This window comes from Mobula birostris, chromosome 13, assembly GCF_030028105.1.
Source record: "Mobula birostris isolate sMobBir1 chromosome 13, sMobBir1.hap1, whole genome shotgun sequence".
NCBI classification, from domain to species: Eukaryota; Metazoa; Chordata; class Chondrichthyes; order Myliobatiformes; family Myliobatidae; genus Mobula; species Mobula birostris.
Window position 1 is genome coordinate 39,032,814 of NC_092382.1, and position 16,904 is coordinate 39,049,717.

Consider the following 16,904-nt stretch of genomic DNA (forward strand, 5'->3'; position numbering starts at 1 on the left):
ACAAATCCACTTCAGGCAAAATTCAATGGACCATATGAAATAGTCCCTCAAATTAATGAGGTAAATTATGTTATTAAAACACCCAACCAATGTAAACCAACATAGGTGGTACACATAAATATGATAAAGCCTTATTTTGACAAGCAGGCACCATCTGTGAGTGTTGTTGTCAAAACATATGAATCTGGCAACCCTGAGAATGAAACAATTGACTCGTCTGAGACTTTTCACAAGCCAAACATGGTCCCAGTTAGGGTAATGAACTTGGTTGTTCTGGAAAACATTGATAACAAGTTGGCTCATCTGCAGCCAAAGCAGCAGCAACAGCTGAAGGAATTAATTCTGAAGTCCTGATGTTCCCAAGGAAACCATGGTGGCAGTACATGACCTAGATATTGGTCAAGCCAAACTGATCAAACAATGCCCATATCACATGAACGTAGAAAAGTGTAAATTGGCTGAGCAAGAAATTGAATATATGCTGAAAAATTATATTATTAGGCCTTCAACATCAAATTGGAGCTCACCCTGCGTTATTGTGCCCAAACCTGATGGTAGTGTTAAATTTTTCACTGATTATAGGAAAGTAAATGCAGTAACAAAAACAGATGCCAATCCTATCCTTCGGGTGATGATTACATCGATAAGATTGGAAAAGCTAAATTTCTTACAAAGGTTGATCTGTTGAAAGGATATTGGCATGTTCCATTGACGGACAGAGGTAGAGAAATTTCTGCATTTGTGACATCTTCTGGGTGGTATGAATACAATGTTTTGCCGTTTGGAATGAAAAATGCTCCAGGAACATTCCAGAGAATGATTGATTCTGTAATTTGAGGGTTAGAACACACAGGTGCCTATATTAATGACTTAGTCATAGGGAGTGACACTTGGGAAGAGCATATCTCTGCAGTAGAAAAGCTGTTTGACAGGCTTTCCCAGGCCAACCTTACAGTTAACTTTAGCTGAGAGTGAATTTGGCCATGCCACTGTGACCTACCTTGGCTATGTAGTAGGTCAAGTCAAGTTGGCACCTGTTTAGGCAATTTCTGAAGTTCCTATTCCAACTGATAAGAAGGCTCTTAGGAGGTTTCTGGGAATGGTTGGATAATATCGTAAGTTTTGTAAGAACTTTGCTGATATTGCTCTTACTCTGACTAATCTCCTGAAGAAGGGCGAAAAGTTTGTTTGGACCGAGCCTTGTCAGGATGCATTTGATCAATTGAATGTTATTATTTGAGATGAGGCCAATCAATGTAGTGTCTTCAGCAAATGTATTTAGCAGATTGGAGCTCTGGGTGGTGACACAAGTCATGGGTGCACAGAGAGTAAAGGAGGGGGCCAAGGAGACAACCCTGTGGGGTATGTGTACTGAGGGTCAGAGAGACAGAGGTGAGGGAGCCCACTCTTACCACCTGCCGGCGATCTGACAGGAAGTCCAGGATCCAGCTACACAAGGCAGGGTGAAGGCCGAGGTCTCTGAGCTTCTTGTCGATACTTCACACCTTCTTATGGCTACTGCTCTGCCCATGACTGCAAGGAACTGCAGAGAACTTTGGAGAGCAGAGAACATCAGAGAAACAAGCCTCCCCTCCATGGACTCTTCCTACACTTCCCCTGCGTCGGAAAAGCCGGCCATGTACTCAAAGATCCTCACAACCTGGACATTCTTGCTGCAAATCCGCTCCCCCATCAGGGAAGAGATACAAAAGCCTTAGAGCGCGTACCACCAGGCTCAAGGACGGCTTCCTGTCTGCGGTTATAAGCCAAATGAGTGATAAAATGGACTCAACCCTACAATGTAAATCAATGCATGACCCTGCACCATGTCTATCTGCACTGCACTTTCTCTGCAGCCATAATGCTTTCTTACAGTTATTGTTTTGTCGTATATCAGCTCAATGTACTGTCGTAATGTATCGATCTGTGTGGATGGTACGTCAGGCAAGATTTTCACTGTAGCTCAGTATGTGATGATAATAAACAAATTCCCCATTTTAATTGTGTGGAAATATTAGATAGACTGAGCTTCTGCTTTGGAGCCAGAAAAGGAAACTTAACTGTTGTCATTTCTGAGGAATGCAAATAAATAGAAAAGGCTTCAATCTCTCATTGCGATCTGCAGTAACTGGGATCAGGTGACCGGTGGTGGGTCTCCCAGAACAATTATCAGAATCAGGTTTAATAGCACCGGCATTTGTCATGAAATTCATTGTCTCTGCAGCAGCAATAGAACCTCATTCTTAACAATAGATTTTAACAATTGTGATTTAAAATAAGAATATACATATTAAATAGTTCAATTATATAAGTAGTACAAAATAAAACTTTTAAAAAATGTAATAAACTAGTTTAATTGTGTGAAACTATTTGACGGACTGGGTTGTTGCTTTGGAAATTCTGGAGTGAAGCTGAAGTTAACTGTACTAAACTATAACTAAACTTATGAGAAGCTCAGATAAATACAAAAGGCTAAATTCTCCTATTAATGGGTCACACACCCATAAAAATTGGCTGCACTTCAGCAGGTAAAAACAGTGGAATGAAACATGATGAAAATATTGCAGAAAAAATCATTGTCCACCCACAACGAGAGGACGTAACAGATCTGGATCTCACTGCCTTGTCTGAACAGGCGAAAGATGAAGCTACACGGACACATAGAGCAGTGACCGGAAGATGCTGCAGATCTGCGGGAAAAAGTGAACAGGAAATGGGATCAGGTGACGGGTGGAGGGTCTCCCACCTGAGCAGGTGACTTTGCTCCTCGCCCCTCACATGCGCCCGACCCATCCGCTGCATTTTCCATATTTACACCAGATACATTGTCCCTTCATATCTTTCCTGCCCCTTTCCCTCCACCTTCAGGTCACAGAGTTACAGGCTCAATTCCCATTCTGATCCAACACACAATTCAGATCCAAACAAAAATTGTGCAGGTTTCATTTAAATCAGTCCATGTTTATAAACACTAATTTCTATTCACATTCCTCCGGCCTCACTGGACAGCAACACTGAAACAGCAGGAGGTGGCCATTCAGCCCCTCTAACCATCAACAAGATGACGGCTGCTCTCCCATCTCAGCCACATGTTTCTGCCTGATCCTCATTTCCTCGATCCCTCCGGTCTCCACACATCTGCCGGCCTCTGTTTTATGTGACGACGATCACTGAGTCTTCACTGCCCTGTGTGGTGGGGATTTACAGACATTCACCACCCTCGGAGTGGAGACATTTCCCCTCATCTCAGTCCCGGACAGTCCACCTGCTTTTTCAGAGACTGGGATCCCTGGTTCAACCGGTAATGATGTTGTGCATTTCAATGTGTTCACCTCTCAGTCCTCGATTCTCTAAATGAAAGGGTTATCGCATTTGATCTTTCTTCATATGATGACCCCACCACTCCAGGGATCAGTCTGGTGAATCTTCATTGCACTCTCTATAACAAATACTCTCTAACCTCTTTGTTAATCCTCTATGGAATTAATTTCCATCTTCTGCAGCCCTGTGTTGCCCCAACCACTCACCTCCCACCCTTGTCACTATTTCCACCTTCCCACCTCCCCCTTACCTGGATCCACCTCTCACTCCCCAGCTCTTGCCCCATCCCCACCCCTCACCTCTTTTCTCTGACTATTTCCCGTCCACTCTCAGTCCAGAGGGAGGGTCTCGGCCCGAAATGTTGACGGTCCATTTCCCTCCACAGATGCTGCCCGACCCACTGAGTTCCTCCGGCAGTTTGTTCTTTGGTCTGTATAACCCGTGTTAGTGTGGGGAGCGGGATTTTACACCATATTCCAGGTACAGTCTCAACAAAACACAAATAATTGTCACTTTTCCCGGACCATTGGCCCCGCTTGCAGGGCAACAGTCTGCCGCTGTTTGCCCCCCAATGTGGTGAATCGCCACCACCGTGGGCTCAGACATTTCCACAGATGAGCCCCTCCTGTCCCCACCGGGACAAACATCCTGTCCGCCCCCTCTCTCACCGTCTTCATCCTCTCCCTCCCCGGGGAACCGGCATCAAACCGACGGGCCGAGCGGTCTCCTCCTACCTCTCAGCGACACATCAGACTCCGGCCGCAGGAGACGCTTCACAAACGCCCCAACTTCCCTCGGAGGGAAATGGAAATATTTCAGAAAGCGGATATTTTCTTTGGGATTTTGTTCCGCTTTAACGGACAGTTCGCGCTGTACCAGGGGACGGGGTAACGCCCTCTCGGCTGGTCCGCCTCCACTATTGGGTGTAACCAGTGATTGACATCGCTTCGTACCAAAGGGAATAGCGCAGCTCTGCAATAAGTTCAATTCCTCTGCTGACTGCCCGGGGGCGGGGGGGCGGCTCGTGCTGAGTAGCTCAGCCGTTAAACCGAAAAAGCACGAGCACAGCAGCGCGTGTGTGACGTCAAGCACCGTGCTCGTGACAGCAGAAGCAGATACGGGGAGACCATGGGTGACGTCAGGCGCGTGGGGGAGGGGCTGCTGTGTGACGTCACGTGAGGGGGAGCGCTTCAGTTTTAAACACCTTTTGTTGGGTCCGATCTGGAACAACAAAATTAAATTCGGGTTTCATCGGGACCGGATCCGGTGTTGTGAGATGTGTCCGGCTGTGCCGTGTTGTTGGTGGAGTGGGCAGCGGGGTGTTTGTCTCCGGGCTCTCCTCAGCCCCGGTTTTCACTTTGCGACCGAGCCCGGGCCGTGGATCAATTCCTTGTGGTTCTGCAGGGGGTTTGGGGCGAAGGGACAGTCTGTCTGTCTGTCTGTCTGTGTGGGTCGGGGTTATGAGTGGGTCCCGGGACAAATTAACTTGTAAACACCGGACCATCTGGTGAATTGGATCAGACAGCTTCGCTCGCCTGTCCTTTCAGGAAACAACAATTCTCTCTTCATATTAATGAGTGTCTAAACTTGCTGTGAACAAGATTCTGTGTTACAAGATTGTGAGTTACAGAGTCTAGGACAGCTGTCACCGTCATGGGCTGCGAGTGCAGACAGGGATTGGGGTCACTGAGCTGTGCATCAGAGAAGGACACGGGTTTGTACAGCCTCCTGTGGGGTAGAAATGTCCACACGGTGAATTCGGATCTGCTGGCACATCGGGAGTCTGAAAGGGAAAGGGAATAGGGAGGGGGCTGAGCAGAGAGTTTTAACAGGGGAACCTGTTCAGGGGTGGAGGGGTACAGGAGCTGTCTGATAGATCGTTTTAATTGTTTTTTTTATAATCGGACAAATGGTGACTGAGGAAGAAGCTTGTTGACGGAGGATATCCGGAGGCGAGCAGCTCAGACACGGAATCAGGAATTGAATTGAATTGACTTTATTTCTTACATCCATCAGGAGTAAAAATCTTCACATTACGTCTCCATCTAAATGTGTAACGTGCAATCATAGTAATTTATAATAGTTTATAATGAATAAAACAGACAATGTAATATAGAGCACGCTCAAATCAGCGTGAGTTCATCAGTCTGACGGCCTGGTGGAAGAAGCTGTCCCGGAGCCTGTTGGTCCTGGCTTTTATGTTGCGGTACCGCTTCCCGGATGGTATCAGGAGAGTGACAGTGATGTGATTTCCTGTGTCACGGGTACAGACAGTCGTCTCAAGTGAGGAGTTTGTGTGGAGATGCAGCTTCCCTGGAGGTGGAGGAAAGAGGACACACCAACAGGTGGAACCAGCTGTGGGAAGACATGGTTTGTCAGGTCTGACGATGAGCTGAATGTACCATAACATTCAGACTGAATAAGAAAACCTTTCTGAGGGTATTTGAGATGTCAGAAGCAGGGGAGATGTGATTGCATGTGCAGAGGGCAGAGGTTGTGCCTCCATCAGACCCTCAGTGAGATGGTTCAAGTTACAATGTGCAGGGATGAAAGCACAGTGTTTGGGGCCGGATTTAATCACTGATTCTGACACAGTGAGAGGGTTAATTTTGCTGTAAGGAAGCAACATTAATGGAAGAAGACACAGGAACTTCATCAATTGCAGAAGTGACCAAATTGTATGTTACCTCGACAGAAACAGATATTCACAATGGTGACAAAGGGGTTCAGTCTGGGTTATTTCAGTTTGGAGAGGGCTGTGGAGTTTTGAAATCAATGCCTTGCGGTGCCACCATCGTTAATTTGTCATGTCCGGAGTGGTGGATCACACAGCACGGAAACAGGCCTTTGGCCGGCCATACCTGTTCTGACCATCCACTCACTGTCTACACTGGTCCCATTTATCAGCACTCGGTTCATAGCCGACTGTATCTCAGCAGTTTCAATGCTCACCCACTTCGTAATGTTGTGAAGGGGCCTGCCTGCATCACCACCTCGGGCAGTGTGTTCCAGATTTCAGCTACCCTCTGAGTGAAAAATCTCCTCAGAGCCCTCTAAACCTCTTCGTCCTCTGTTTAAATCTACACCTTCCGGTATTTGCACCTCTGTCCCAGGATTGTGTGCGATATGGACTACAGTGAGGCCTTTGATAATGTCCAACATGGGAAGTTTCTGTGGAAAGTTTGATCACATGGGATCCAGGGGGAGCTGGCTAACTGGGTGCCCAGTTGGCTTGATGGTAGGAAGCAAAGCGTGATTGTGGGAGGCTGCTTTTTGGACTCCAGGCCCGTGCCTAGTAATGTTCCCCAGGGTTACGTCCATTGCTACTTGTCATCTGTTTCAATAATTTGATTAATATCAATAATATTATTAATTTGAGAGTGTACAGGTAAGTTACATGATAGCAGCAAGTAAGTTCAAACAATTACATTTTTTTGTAAGATAGTAAGTATAAACACTCCTCACTGTTTCCCCCTCCCCTACAACCGTCTCCATGCTCCCGCACCTTCTGCTTCCCACCTGTCTCCATCCCATCTCCTTCCTCATGCGCCAGAGGTCATAGGTTAAAGGTGAGAGGTGATTTTTTTAAGGGGAACTTGAAGAGGGTGCTTCTTCACTCAGAGTTCGTTGAGAATGTGGAACTGCGGAACTGGTGGATGGAAGTTCAGTTTCGCCTTTTAAGAGACATTCAAATAGTCCATGGAGGGACGTGTGTGTGGGCCATGGCGCAGATAGGAGGGACTATGCAGAAAAAACGGGTCAACATGGGCTAGATGGCTGAAGGGCCTTGTGCTCTATGACTCTAATAATAGCCTGATTTGTAATTTCCACAGTCAGTGCTTTGCTTCTGATAACTGGACACCAGAAATTTACTGAATGGGTGAAGAGTTTGCTCTGTGACTGTTCCTATGCTCAAAGTCACTGGGATGTCCCATCACTGAGCAGATATTGCCTTCTCCAGGTTAATATGGCATTACCAAACGTGGGACAGCTGGTTGATAGTTCAAAAAGCAATAAATTCAACCAAAAACCATTACTAATAACACCTTCTCTGAAGGAAATTGTGTTAAATTTTCACTGCAAGCAATGATGAGGTGAGCAAAGGAGGTGCGAATTAGAGGATGAACTGAGCTGGTACGTTGCTCAATCGACACAGCCATTTGGAGAGGAGAAATCGAGCCGGAGGACTGCATTGGTCAAGTTGGACAAAATACTGAAAAATGCTCTGGGGCTCAGTGTGGTGAAACAACGCACTGAATTGAAAATCACATTGAAACCTCGTAGACTTAATGTTATAGAACGTAGGCATAGAACAGTCCATTTTGGGATCAGACGCTTCAGCCCAAAATATTGTGCTGAATCAAATAAATTGCTCACCAAAATGCCAACCTAACTAATCCCTGATGCCTGCACAATGTCCCTGTTCCTCCATTTTCTTCAGATTCATGGGCCTGTTTAAGTGTCACTTAAAAGTCTCCAATATATCTGCATCTACCACCATGGCCGGCGTGGATTTTAGCCTCCCAGCAATCTCTGTGTGAAACAACTTGCCTCGCACTTCTCCTTCCAGCTTGGCCCCTCTCATATTAAATGCATGGCCTCTGGTATCAGACATTACAACACTGCAAAAAAGAAACTGCGTGTTTTCTCTAAATATTCCGCTCATAAGCTGATAAACCTCTACAAGATCTACCATCAGCCTCTGCTGCTCTCGAGAGAACAATGCAAGTTTGGCCATCCACTTATCATAGCATCTGCCCTGGATTCCTTGTCATAACACCCTCACGAAAATGCATGTAAACAACATCCACAGCTCTACCTTCATCGATCATCCTTGTCACCTCATCAAAATTTACAAACAAGTTTATAAGACAGGTCTTGCTGCACACAAAGCCAAGATCGCTCTCCCTAATTAGGTCTTGGCTTTTCAAATGCTCGTTACTCCTCTCTCTCAGAATTCCCCTCGGTAACTTCCCTGGCATCAATGTGAGACCCACCGCTCTATGGTTTCCAGGTTTATCCCTGGTTCCCTTCTAAACTGATGAATCAACATTACCTTCTCAGCAGTCCTTCAAGACCTTGCATACGGCTGGGGGTGACACAAAGATATCTGGAAAGTCGCCAGCAATCTCTCCACTTGCCTCTCTCGATAACCCAGGCTTTATCCCATGGCACTCTGTGACATATTCATCTTGATGCTTACTTAAGAGACGTAGCACTACTGCTATTTCCAAATGCCCAGTATGTATATATAGCTTCCAAATCTTTCGTTATTTTTCCCTTTCCTTCTTGACGACATTCCTACCTTCCCTCGACATCCACAGTTCTCTTACCTTGCCATCCTTGTGACTGGAACATACCTGTCCTGTACTTTGTTCAGATGGTCTTCAAACCTTCCACGTGTCGGACGTGGATCTGCCCACTTTCGCAATCCTGGGAACAAACCTATATTCTGCCTTCAAATTCGTCCTTCCCAAGTGAATCACTTCGTACCTTTCGAGGTTAAACTGCATCGGCCACTACTTAGGTCAGTTCTGCATCCTGTCGATATCCTGTTGCAACCTACAACAACTTCAGCACTGTCCAAATCTCCTCCACCTTCCATATCATTGCAAGCACACTAAACCAACCTTCCACTTCCTCATCCAAATCACTTATAAAAATCACCAAAAACAGAGATCGCAGAACAGATCTCTGTGGAACACAACTGATTGGCCACCCTGCAGGGAGAGCACACTCCAAACGTAACTATCCTCTGCCTTCCATCCTAAATCCACCAGCCAACTCTTTCTGGATACCATGCCTTCTGAAAGAGCCTACATGGTGAACCGTATCAAATTCCTCACTAAAGTCCAATTACCCCACAACGACTTCTCTATCTTTATCAATCTGCTTTGTTACATCGTCACACAATTCAACCGGACTCGTGGGGCTTGACCTGCTCCTCACAAAGCCAAACCGACCATCCCCAATCAGGTTTTACTTCTCCAAATTCCCGTAAGTCCTGACTCTAAGAATCTTCTCCAATAGTTCAACCACCACTGAAGTAAGACTCACTGGATTATACTTTTCAGAGTTATCCCTGCTCCCTTTCTTGAACAAAGCAGTAATGTTTTCCACGCTCGACTCCTCAGCCACTACTTCTCTGGCGAGTGATAATGCAGAGATCAGCAAGTGTGCAGCAACCTCTTCCCTCACTTCCCCCGGTTACCTGAGCATAAAGGAGGATTTATCTATCGTGTATTTCAAAAGGTCCAACACCTCCTCTCTCTTGACCGCGACGTGTTCCAGCACATCAGCCCATTTAACGCTGTCTTCACAAATTGAAGATCCCTCTCACTGGTGAATACTGAAGTAAAGTCTTCAGTAAGGACCTGCCCTACCTCCACTGACTCCAGCGCGTGTTTCAACTTCTATCCCTGAGTGGACTTACCCTCACTCTGGTCATCCTGTTCTCCACGGACATCGAGAAAGCCTTGGGGTTTCCTCAATTCTAGTTAAGACACCTTGAGGCCCTTTCTACTCTCCTAACTCACTCTTCATTTTGTCCCCGGCTGCGTTGTGACTCTACAACCCTGTCTGACCTTGCTTCCAAAACCTTAAATCAGCTGATTTCTTCCTCTGACAAGATGTCTCACATCGCTTGTCAACCACGGTTCCTTCACACTATCATCCTTTCCATGCCTCAATGTGCCAAATCTATCCAGAAGCCCCTGCAAGCGCTCTCTAAAATCCCCCCACATTCCCACTGTGCAGTTCCCGGAGCACATGCTTTCCTGATTTATGTTCCGAGGTTCCAGACTGAGAGCATCATAATTGCACTTCCCACAATTAATTACTTTGGGGACGGACACCGACCTGCAGCGAGAGAGCGGGGCAGTGTGGTCAGTTTGTGGTCTGACACCGGGCTGTGAGGAGAGGGCGGGACAATGGGATTAATTTGGGACGGACACAGGGCTCAGGGACATCGTGGGGCAACGGGATTACTTTGCGACTGACACGGGGCTGTGGAATTTTAGAGTGTGTTTCCCGTTTATGAAGGGAGGCTGCTGGAACAGAGTGAATCAAATTAACTGTTATTTTTATTATGTTTTACAAAAGTCTTCGGTTTGTGTTATTCCGTAAGCAGTTAAAATGATCTATCGAGCTAAATTTAGGACAGACAGCGATATCTCCTTCACCATCGAGCAGCTCCCCCTCAAGGCCCTAACCCGCATTCTCGCGCTCTCACCCGACACTTCCTTTGACTTCAGGACCACGGAATCCCCGAGCTCAGCAGCAGCCCCAACCCCAGCAGTGCCGGTACTCCGGGGCTCCCACCCTCTCTGCCGCCGGAGATCCCCCGGAGCAGCTCCACCGAGGTGAGGAAGATCTCCACCCTTCCGTCCCCTCCCCACGGCCCCTTTGACCTCAGGATCTTATCGACCTGGAACGCTTCGCAAGGGGGTATCAGCACTTCCCTCTCACCGGGGAAGGGGGAGAGAGAGCCCACCGGGACCCCTCTGGCTGTTCGGATGTGGAACAGGGTCCCATCCCCTCCGGTAAAAGCCTCCGCCACTTCCCGGGAAGCCGAGGCCGAGGTGAACGCTCCAAACTCGATCGTCTGCCCCTGTTTGGCCCGGAACGGGAGTGAGGCCCCTCTGTACACTGTCCCAGGATGGTCCACCCCCTCCCTCTCCCTCAGCTCCTTTAGTGCCCGGGACAGAAGGCTGCGGTAAGTCCGGAAGGCCACACAGGAGGTTGGAGTAGTTTGGGTCTGGAGACTGGAGGCCAGGCACAGGCGGGTCTCTCTATTGAAGATGAGGTAAAAGGGAGTGGAGGGTGGAGGAGGGTGCTCCAGGGTATAGGTCATGACGGTCCGGGCCAGCTCCTCGCTAATGGAGGGGCCGCTCCCTCCTGAACTCTCACCGAGCTCGAGTCCCGCTCGGCTCCAGGCTGCACTGAGCTCTGGCTGTGACTCCAACTCAGACTGCAGACGGGACAGGAGGATGGCTATATCCCCGTCTGCGTCCAACCCGGGACCCCCCGCTTCCCGCCGGCAGCCAGGAACCCGTCCCAGGGGGACCGCCTTGTCTGAGAATCGCAGGGGACGGCCGCAGAGCGCGGGAAGGGCGATCCCTGTGGAGAGAGAGAGGGAATGAGGGTCATGTCGGAGGAAGGGTGGGGAGCGGGAGAGCAAGGGAGGGAAATGTACCATCAGAACGATTGCGACAATGTGGCAGGTGCGCATGCGCTGTTTGATGGTGCGAGATAACACACACAAAATACTGGAGGAACTCAGCAGGCCAGGCAGCATCTGTGGAAAAAAGGTACTGTTGACGTTTCGCGCTGAGTTGCTCCAGCATTTTGTGCGTGTTTCTGCCCAGTCTCTCTCCTCAGCTCACTACCGTCCTGGTATCTGTTTTCACCCCGTCTCTCTCCTTCCCCTGGTCTCTCCAAACCCCCTATCTCTCCCTTCTCTTATCTGTCAGCTCATTCCAAATCACTTTTCCCATACCAGATCCCTCTCCTCACCCGAGCCTATCTCCCCATCAAAGGACCCCTCCCCGCTCTCCCTGGTCTCTCCGTCCACCCAGTCACCCCAACCTCACTCTATATCATCAGTCTCTCTCCCCGTCTCTCTCTGTCTCTTTGACCTCCACCCCACCTCTCCATTCACTACTCCACTCTGTCTTTCCCAGATTATCTCTCTCTCCAGTCTCTTCCTTCCCCCAGTCTCCCTCTCTCCGCACTCTCCATCACCCCGTCTCTCTCTTTCTCTCTGCCCCAGACTGTTTCTCCCTCTCTGCACAGTCTCCCACCAGCCACATCCCCATATCTTCCTCTTTCACTATTTCCCTCTCCACAGTCTCGCTCCATAGCGTCTCCTCCCCGTCTCTCTTCTCCCTGATCCTCTCTACCCCCATCTTTCTCGACTGCCTCTTTCTCCTCCATTTCTCTCAGTGTGTCCTCCCAGTCATTCTCTCGCCTTCGACACCCCTCATTTTCTCCCACAACCTGTCTATCTTGACTTATCTCTCCTTCTCCCTTCCCAGTCTCTATCCTCACTTACTCTTCATCAGTGTCTTTCTCCCATCCTACAGTCTGGTCTGTTTCTACAGTTTCTCTCTTTCGACCCCTCAATCCCTCTCTTAACCCCAATGCCCTTTTCTCTCTCTATCTCTCGTCCCCCATTCTTTCTACCTCAGTCACACCCCAGGTCCCTCTCTCTCCCATCCTTCCCAACCTCGTTCTTCTTCCCCATTCATTCACCCAATTTCTCTTTCCCACCAGCCTCTCCCCTACAATCTCGCTGGCGTCCCCCAGTCCCACTCTCATTCTCCAATCTCTCGTTGTTCCCAGTCACTTCTCCCAATATTTCTCCTGATCCCCATTCTTCCTGTCTCGTGCTCTCTCTTAACGCAATTCCCTCTCCCCCACTCTCTCACCTCTCTCTCTCTCTCTCTCTCTCTCTCTCTCTCTCTCTCTCTCTCTCTCTCTCTCTCTCTCTCTCCATCATTTTTGCTCTCCATGCCCTGTCTCTGTCCTCCTGGTCTCTCTGTCCTCTCAAATTCACAGCCCGTCTCTCTCTCCAACGTCTCTTTCTCTCCCCGTCTCTTTCCCCTCCCATATCGCCCAGTCTCTCACCTTCAAGCTCATTGTTTCCCCCAGATTCTCTCTCCCTTCCAGTTTCTCTCCATTATTCCCTCTCTCACGGAGCGCACCCAGTCTGTCTGTCTGTCTCCCTCTCTCCCTGATCCCGCTGTGTCCCCCTCTCTCGCTACAGCCCATTCTCTCTTTCTCTCTGATGCCGCTGTGTCCCCCTCTCTCGCTACAGCCCATTCTCTCTCTCTCTCTCTCTTTCTGATCCCGCTGTGTCCCTCTCTCTCTCTCTACAGCCCATTCTCTCTCTCTCCCTGATCGCGCTGTGTCCCTCTCTATCTCTACAGCCCAGTCTCTCTCTCTCTCTCTCTGATCTCGCTGTGTCCCTCTCTCTCTCTACAGCCCATTCTCTCTCTCTCTCTGATCCCGCTGTGTCCCCCTCTCTCTCTACAGCCCATTCTCTCTCTCTCTCTGATCCCGCTGTGTCCCTCTCTCTCTCTACAGCCCATTCTCTCTCTCTCTCTCTGATGCCGCTGTCCCCCTCTCTCGCTACAGCTCATTCTCTCTCTCTCTCTGACCCCGCTGTGTCCCTCTCTCTCTCTACAGCCCATTCTCTCTCTCTCTCTCTCTGATCCCACTGTGTTCCTCTCTCTCTACAGCCCATTCTCTCTCTCTCTCTGACCCCGCTGTGTCCCTCTCTCTCTACAGCCCATTCTCTCTCTCTCTCTCTCTCTCTCTCTCTGATCCCACTGTGTCCCTCTCTCTCTCTACAGCCCATTCTCTCTCTCTCTCTCTCTCTGATGCCGCTGTGTTCCTCTCTCTCTCTACAGCCCTCTCGCTCTCTCTCTCTCCCTCTCTCTCTTTGATCCCACTGTGTCCCTCTCTCTCTCTACAGCCCATTCTCTCTCTCTCTCTCTCGCTCTCTGATCCCGCTGTGTCCCTCTCTCTCTCTCTACAGCCCATTCTCTCTCTCTCTGATCCCGCTGTGTCCCTCTCTCTCTCTCTACAACCAATTCTCTCTCTCTCTCTCTCTGACCCCGCTGTGTCTCTCTCTTTCTCTACAGCCCATTCTCTCCCTCTCTCTCTCTGATCCCGCTGTGTCCCTCTCTCTCTACAGCCCATTCTCTCTCTCTCTGATCCCACTGTGTCCCTCTCTCTCTCTACAGCCCATTCTCTCTCTCTCTCTCTCTCTGATGCCGCTGTGTACCTCTCTCTCTCTACAGCCCTCTCGCTCTCTCTCTCTCCCTCTCTCTCTTTGATCCCACTGTGTCCCTCTCTCTCTCTACAGCCCATTCTCTCTCTCTCTCTCTCGCTCTCTGATCCCGCTGTGTCCCTCTCTCTCTCTACAGCCCATTCTCTCTCTCTCTGATCCCGCTGTGTCCCTCTCTCTCTCTCTACAACCAATTCTCTCTCTCTCTCTCTCTGACCCCGCTGTGTCCCTCTCTTTCTCTACAGCCCATTCTCTCCCTCTCTCTCTCTGATCCCGCTGTGTCCCTCTCTTTCTGTACAGCCCATTCTCTCTCTCTCTCTCTCTCTGATGCCGCTGTGTCACCCCTCTCCCTACAGGCCAGTTTCTCTCTTTTTCTCCATCTGCTTCACGCAGCTCTGAATGCCTGTAGGTTCCAGTCTCCGGAACGAACACTAACTCTATTCTTCTGGTAGACAAAAGCGCTTCTGTAACCATCACCCATTGAAATAGCGGGGGTGGTATACTGGACTGAACACAGAGAGAGATTCAGCGTCGGACAGTAGTCAGGATGGGGTGGGGGGGGGTGAGTCCAAATAGTGGATAATGAGAGTGGGAGGAACTGCTGCTGGGGAGTGAGGGGAGGTGTTGGAGAGTGGGAGTGTGAGGGTGAGGGGGAGCTGATGGAGAGAGGGAGTATGAGGGTGAGGGGGGAAAGACGGAGGGAAGTCAGAATGGGATCAGAGAGTACGGAGGAGCGAGGCTGGAGGGAGGAGGGTGCGCTGAGGTGTGAGAGGATGATGATGTATGAGGAGAAAGAGAGAGACGAGAGTCGGTGACCGGAGTGTGGACTGAGGAGGGAAGTCGAAGATGAGGGAGCAGAACTACAATCAGAGGGGAGGGGTAGGTGTGGTGGGAAGTTTCATTCCCTCAGTCTCACTCACAGTAACAGAGGAAGCAGAAGGCGAGGGGTCTGAGGTTCCTCATTCTCGCTCAGTTCGCAAATTCCTCTTGTTCACGGCCTTCGGAACAAGTCCCCGTTGTTCTGAAAAGATCCGTTCACTGGCCGCTTCTCTGTCTGCCTGTTCCTTCTGTTCCTGAGCGTCGGAGCGAGTCTCTTTCCGCTGCTCTGAAAGGATCCGTTCGCTAGTCGGTGCTTCTTCCGCCTGTCGTCTCCGACTGACGCCAACTCTGAAATACTGACCTCTCAAACTCTCTCTCTCTCTCTCTCTCTCTCTCTCTCTCTCTCTCTCTCTCTTCCTCTCTCCTCTCCCCCCTCTTACTCTCTCCCTCTCCCTCCTCTTTCTTTCTCCCTCTCCTCTCTCTCTCTCTCCCCTCTCTCTCTCTCTCTCTCTCTCTCTCTCTCTCTCTGCCCCCAACTCTCTCTCTACACACTATTCCTGTGTATTGTATCAACTTTCTGGTTAATTCATTTCTTTAGCGGTGTTTGCTCACAGACACAATTGGGAAAAAGCAGCATGCCTGAGACCATCTGTGAAAACAGAACCCGACAAACTGTTTGATCGGACAAGTTCACGATTTTATTTTACTTTACATGCTCCCGGAAGTGTCGAACTTCAGCTGTAATATCTGCCTGTGTATCACATATCCAGCATCTGTAGGTAGGAACATAAGAAACAACGTAAGAGATAGAGGCAGGAGTCGGCTATCTGGCCTGTCGAACCTGCTCCGCCATTCAATATGATCACGGTTAATCTGACCATGGAGTCATCTGCACCTACTGCCTTTTCCCTAAAACCCTTAATTCCCCTACTATGCAAGAATCTATCCCACCGTGTCTTAAATACATTCACGTGTCTATCCAAGTGTCTCTGAAAAGTCCAGAATCTATCTGCCTCAGCCAGCAACTAAGCACACATTCCAGGCTCCCAACAACTTTTGTTTAAAGGGAATCTGCCTCTCACAACTTCCGACAGGGCTGCAGAGAGGGAGAGTTTAAACTGGGGAAGCATGGTCAGGGGTGAAGGGGTACAGAGGCTGTCTACTAGCCCAGTGACGGAGGAGGAGGCTGAGCCTGGAAGTGAGCAAGTCAGACACGGTTTCAGGAGAGAGAGACAACGATGTGATTTCCTGTGTCACGGTGATGAGCAGTCTTCTCCAGCGAGGAGCTTGTGTGGAGATGCAGCTTCCCTGGAGGTGGAGGAAAGAGGACACACCAACAGGTGGAACCAGCTGTGGGAAGACATGGTTTGTCAGGACAGAATACGGGCTGGATGTACCATAACCTTCAGACTGAATCAGAATATTAGAAATTCGGATAGATGTGATCACATGTGCAGAGGGCAGGGGTTGTGTCTTCATCAGACCCTCAGTGAGATGGTTCAAGTTACAATGTGTAGGGATGAAAGCACAGTGTTTGGGGCCGGATTTAATCACTGATTCTGACACAGTGAGAGGGTTAGTTTTCCTGTAGGGAAACAACATTAATGGAAGAAGATACAGAAACGTCATTAATTTCCAGCTGTTTCGAGGAAAGTGACCAATTTGCATGTTACCTTGACAGAAACATATATTCACAATGGTGACAAAGGGGAGCAGCCTAGTTTATTTCAGGTTGGAGAGGGGTGTGGAGTTTTGAAATCAATGCCTTGCGGTGCCACCATCGTTAATTTGTCATGTCCGGAGTGGTGGATCACACAGCAGGGAAACAGGCCTTTGGCCGGCCATACTTGTTCTGACCATCCACTCACTGTCTACACTGGCCCCATTTATCAGCACTCGGTTCATAGCCGACTGTATCTCGGCAGTTTCAATGCTCATCCACTTCGTAAATGTTGTGAAGGGACCTGTCTCC

At 49.1% G+C, this 16,904-nt stretch overlaps 1 protein-coding gene across 1 annotated transcript; it reads right to left on the bottom strand.

Annotated features, from left to right (window-relative positions):
* Window positions 1-10,445: 10,445 nt before the first annotated feature.
* Window positions 10,446-15,244, bottom strand: LOC140207547 (uncharacterized). The gene is made up of 2 exons (XM_072276084.1): window positions 15,034-15,244; window positions 10,446-11,439 (listed from the first exon to the last, which is right to left on the bottom strand). The coding sequence occupies exons 1-2, from the start codon at window positions 15,074-15,076 to the stop codon at window positions 10,571-10,573; spliced, it is 912 nt and encodes a 303-aa protein (XP_072132185.1). The 5' UTR covers window positions 15,077-15,244; the 3' UTR covers window positions 10,446-10,570.
* Window positions 15,245-16,904: the final 1,660 nt, after the last annotated feature.